This window comes from Sardina pilchardus, chromosome 17, assembly GCF_963854185.1.
Source record: "Sardina pilchardus chromosome 17, fSarPil1.1, whole genome shotgun sequence".
In the NCBI taxonomy this organism is placed as follows: Eukaryota; Metazoa; Chordata; class Actinopteri; order Clupeiformes; family Clupeidae; genus Sardina; species Sardina pilchardus.
The window spans coordinates 9,597,384-9,602,383 of record NC_085010.1 but is presented as its reverse complement, the minus strand read 5'-3'; the positions used below and the strand labels follow the sequence as shown (position 1 = coordinate 9,602,383).

General features: G+C 47.7%; 1 protein-coding gene across 8 annotated transcripts in view; it reads left to right on the top strand.

Moving 5' to 3' along the window:
- Window positions 1-5,000, top strand: part of upf2 (UPF2 regulator of nonsense mediated mRNA decay) — a 29,587-nt gene that overhangs the window by 17,219 nt on the left and 7,368 nt on the right. For all 8 annotated transcript variants that reach the window (XM_062517747.1, XM_062517745.1, XM_062517746.1 and 5 more), the window contains exons 14-17: window positions 65-340; window positions 863-1,046; window positions 3,317-3,468; window positions 4,863-4,967. In XM_062517747.1, coding sequence (XP_062373731.1) covers window positions 65-340; window positions 863-1,046; window positions 3,317-3,468; window positions 4,863-4,967 — 717 coding nt within the window. The remainder of the gene's footprint in view (window positions 1-64; window positions 341-862; window positions 1,047-3,316; window positions 3,469-4,862; window positions 4,968-5,000) is intronic.

The following is a 5,000-nucleotide window of genomic DNA, read 5'->3' as shown; positions in this document are numbered from 1 at the left end:
TCTCTCTCTCCCTCCCTCCCTCCCTCCCTCCCTCCCTCCCTCCCTCCCTCCTTCCCTCTCTCAGGTGAATCAGCCCAAGTTTAACCAGCGGCGCGTGAGCAGTGCCAAGTTCCTGGGCGAGCTGTACAACTACCGCATGGTGGAGTCGGCGGTGATCTTCCGCACGCTCTTCTCCTTCACCTCGTTCGGCGTGAACCCCGACGGCACGGCCTCGCCCCTGGACCCGCCCGAGCACCACTTCCGCATCCGCCTCGTCTGCACGCTGCTCGACACCTGCGGACAGTACTTCGACCGCGGCTCCAGCAAGAGGAAGCTCGACTGCTTCCTCATCTACTTCCAGGTCAGGGGTCGACAACTGTGTCTGTCTGTCTGTCTGTCGGTCTGTCTGTCTGTCTGCACAGCTTAATCTCAAATATGTGCACACGTCATAGTCTGTGACCCTGTGACCCAGTTTGCATTGTGATTTGGGAAAATAAGCGACCATTGAGCACTGCATACGCCTCTCCTCGACTCCCCTCACATTGTTACCGCTGCTCTGAGGCCTTAACAATGTCTCATGTATTTGTGTTGACACAAGCCCTGGGAACTCTGCCACTACCCATCATTGTATGTAGTCATGCTAAGCGTCTGTCTATGTCTGTCTGTCTGTCTATGTCTGTCTGTCTGTGTTTGTGTGTGTGTACACACACAGCCAATTTATGTATTTATTTATTCATGCATGTAGTTGTGACTTAGCACAATGTTTGTATTGTCAAGTGAAACATAAGAGGCTCTTTGTCAATATTTGGATGCTGTGTTGTTTTTAATCAGTATTGGTCATTCCAAATAAAATAAGTGTGTGTGTGTGTGTGTGTGTGTGCAGAGGTACATCTGGTGGAAGAAGAGCCTGGACGTGTGGACGAAGGAGCACCCGTTCCCCATCGACATCGACTACATGATCAGCGACACCCTGGAGCTCCTCCGGCCCAAGATGAGGCTCTGCACCTCCCTGGAGGAGGCCACTCGACAGGTCACCGAGCTGGAGAGGGAGGTCATGGTCAAACTAGGTAAAGGGCACGCACGCACGCACGCACGCATGAATGAATGCAATGAGTGCATGAAGAGTTTTAGGTGTCAAGAGTTAGAGACACGGACTAGATAGACTGGATGAGACTGGATCTAGACACACACGCACACACACACACACACACACACACACACACACACACACACACACACACAAAACATCCCACATCCTTTTACATGCATGCAGGAGTACATGCTAAAACTCTGTGTGTGTGTGTTAGGGTTTTCCCTGTATGGTGAGTCCTATTGTTTGTTGCAATATAGTATTTAGGGGTGTGAAGGTGCACATATTTGCGCTGAACTGTTAAGGCACAGGATATTAGTGTGTGCCGAACTCAGACATACAGTAATCAATATTAATAGGCTTAGTTAATCAATAGTAGTCTTTTTTTGCGTGCAGACCCTATTTCAAACGCAGGTTCCCACACAAACATTTTAAGTGACGATATGTCAGTTAATTAACGTCAAAAAACATTTAGCTGAAGTACTGTGCTTGTATGTGTTGAGCACCAGCAGTATTGTCAGTGAATGTTGGGCGAGGCGCCATAAATTAACCAAACCGTGAATTGGTACACGGTATGAACATGGTTTGTGAACCGTTACACCCCTAAAAGTATTGTATTGATGAGTGCATTGTGTTTGTGCAGTGTTTAGGGTGTGTGTTTATCTGTGTGGGTCTTGTGTTTCTTTGTGTGCAGTGACATGTATCTGTCTAAGTCTTTGTGTGTATATGGGTAAACCCTCAGGTGAGGTGTGTGTGTGTGTGTGTGTGTGTGTGTGTGTGTGTGTGTATGTGTGTGTGTGTGTGACGTACACAAGAACTGTCTGTGTCACCCTGCGTGTGAGTTCCCCGGTCCTGCCACCTTTTCGTTTCTGTCCTCCCTGATGGACGGCATTCCTCCATCTGTGGGAGGGAGGACTGGTTTACACTCGTTCATCAGGCCTCTTCACTCCCTTCCTCTTTTCACACTTAGGCCTCCTCTGTGTGTGCGTGCGTGTGTGCGTGCGTGTGTTTAGTTGTGTGTGTTTAGTTGTGTGAAAGGCAAGGGAGCGATTTGATTCCCTCCTGTAATGCGAGCAGCAGACCAGGACTCTCACTAGATTGCTCTTTGTATCGCCTTTGCTCTCAGCTCGCTTTTAATCATTTGTGGGTACAAACGCATGCAAACACTCTTTCTCTTTCTTTCTTTCTTTCATTCTTATCTTTTTTCTTTTTCTCTCTTTCGCTCTCTTTCTCTCACACAGACACACACACACACACACACACACACACACACACACACACACACCTACACACTCCTGATCTGATAAAGCTAAAGTGCAGGCTTTTGTTCAGTGTCTGAATGTGTTTGTGCTTGGAATGTGAGAAAGAATGTGCTGCAGCTCCACCCCAGTTGTGTGTGTGTGTGTGTGTGTGTGTGTGTGTGTGTATGTGTGTCCAGTGTTGTCACCACTTTGATTTCTATAATCGGTTGACTGACTTGGATTAGGTTTGGCAACCTGGCCTCACATGTTTCCCATAGTTTGTCCATGTATCACTCTGAAACGGGACTTTCTAGCACTGATTCACAAATAATACTGACTCCTGTGTGTGTGTGTGACTTCATTGTTTATTAATAAAACAATACAAAATAAAGAAGGTATTCATCATAACTGATTGTTGTTGTCCAGAAAATAACTGCCCTTACGTCAGCCTGAAGAATTGATGACCTAACATAGGTGTGTGTGTGTGTGTGTGTGTGTGTGTGTCAGCCTACTGAGTGGATAATGTATCATTAATAGGTCAGGCCCAGTAATGGAACCTACACAATGCACATGGCATGCTTTGCACTCACCACTAGGTTGTGCTTTGACCCAAAGATTTGTGTGTGTGTGTGTGTGTGTGTGTGTGTGTGTGTGTGTGTGTGTGTGTGTGTATGCACAGGTGTCTCCCCAGTTTGGGTCCTGTGTGTGTGAGTACCCAGATAGGGTGGTATGTGTGAGTACCCAGGTGGTGTGTGTGTGTATGTGTGAGTACCAAGATAGGGTGGTGTGTGTGAGTACCCAGTGGTGTGTGTGAGTACCCAGGTGGTGTGTGTGTGTGTGTGTGTGTGTGTGTGTGTGTGTGTGTGTGTGTGTGTGTGTGTGTGTGTGTGTGTGTGTGTGTGTGTGTGTGTGTGTGTGTGTGTGTGTGTGTGTGTGTGTGTGTGTGTGTGTGTGTGTGTGTGTGTGTGTGAGTACCCAGTGGTGTAATAAGTGTCCTGTTGCGCAGGCCTGATGATGGGGAAGGACGGCCGCTGCCCCAGCTCCATGGGTGACGGAGAGGGGCTGGACGAGGAAGACGACGATGATGATGAAGAGGGCGGCGCTGATACCGAGGAGCAGTCTGGAAACGAGAGTGAGATGAACGAGCAAGAGGAAGAGGTGAAGACCCCCCCCCCCCCTCTCTCTCTCTCTTCTGTGTCTACAGTCACATGTTATCCCTTTCCTTCCCTCTCCCTCCCTCCCTCTCGCTCGGGTTCCCACAGGTCATGGAACATCATGGAAGTTTGATAAGCGTCTATTCCAGACGTGTAAAGTCAACGAAATCAAATGTATCATTTTTTGGGCAAAGTCATGAATCTTTGACTTTGATTTTCTTTTGACCTTCGTCCTGTTTTGCTTTTGCTTGTCATTGTCAGAGCTGCGCCTCCAGTGCTGGGTGGGGGGGGGGGGGTGAGGTTTGCTGGAGTCTCAGCCCATGCTGTGCAAGCCTGCATTAGATGCTCATTACACTCATGTGGGCTTCCCCTGACTGTGTGTGTGTGTGTGTGTGTGTGTGTGTGTGTCAGGAGAGGGGGCCGTAGGAAGAGAAAAGCGGGCACGTGCTGTAGATCATTGCACTGGTGACCAACACACTCTCTCTACCACACACACACACACACGCACACACACACACGCACACACACACACACACACACACACACACACACACACACACACACACACACATTCCTGAAGAGGTTTCAAATAAAGCTCATTACATTTCAAGTTTTTAGTGTCGCCACATACCAATTTTGATCTTAATCGATGCCCTTCCCTGACATTTTGACGATTGGGTTGGTTTGTTCAGGTTTTTTTTCACGCTCTGCTTAATACTGCATGTCATTCCACAGCTGATCAATTGCTTTTCTTTTCTTTTATAATGCCACGTTTGTTTATTTGAGCCCCTGTGCACCTGTATGCAAGAGTTACCTGCCTTTGCAGGTGTGTTCAACTTCACGTTTGAAGGAGCATAAAGTAGTCATGTAGCTATTTCTGCGCGATCCTTATCATTGTTATTCTTACCGCTTGTAGTAGTTAGTTCAGTCATGGTGGCATACCAGACAGAGAAAAAGAGAGAGGGAGAGAGAGAGAGAGAGAGAGAAGGAAATAGATTGTAGAAAATGAGTTCAGTCATGGTGGCACCTGAGAGAGAAAGAGAGAGAGAGAGGGAGCGAGAGGGAGAGAAAGGAGGAGGAAAGAGATTGCAGAAAGACAAAGCAATGAAACCAGACACATAAACAGACCTTTACTGATGAGTGATGCCTATCGTGCGATTGTCAGATGAGCGATGCGTATCGTTTGATTGTCAGTCAGAGGTGGCTGTTGAAGAAAGCAAACCGGCTCCACTGTAATCTGGAGATTTGTCTCTGTCAGGCCTAACACAGTTTATTTACAGCCAGGAGATAAAGTTGCCCAGCTCCTGTAACTCCGCTTGAGCTAGCTATAACGTGTGTGTGTGTGTGTGTGTGTGTGTGTGTGTGTGTGTGTGTGTGTGTGTGTGTGTTGCTTTCTAGGAGGGCTCTGAGAATGAGGAGGAAGAGAGGGAGGAAGAGGAGGAGGAGAACACCGACTACCTGACTGACTCCAACAAAGAGAATGAAACGGATGAAGAAAACAATGTGAGACTAAACACAGACACTCAAATAAACACA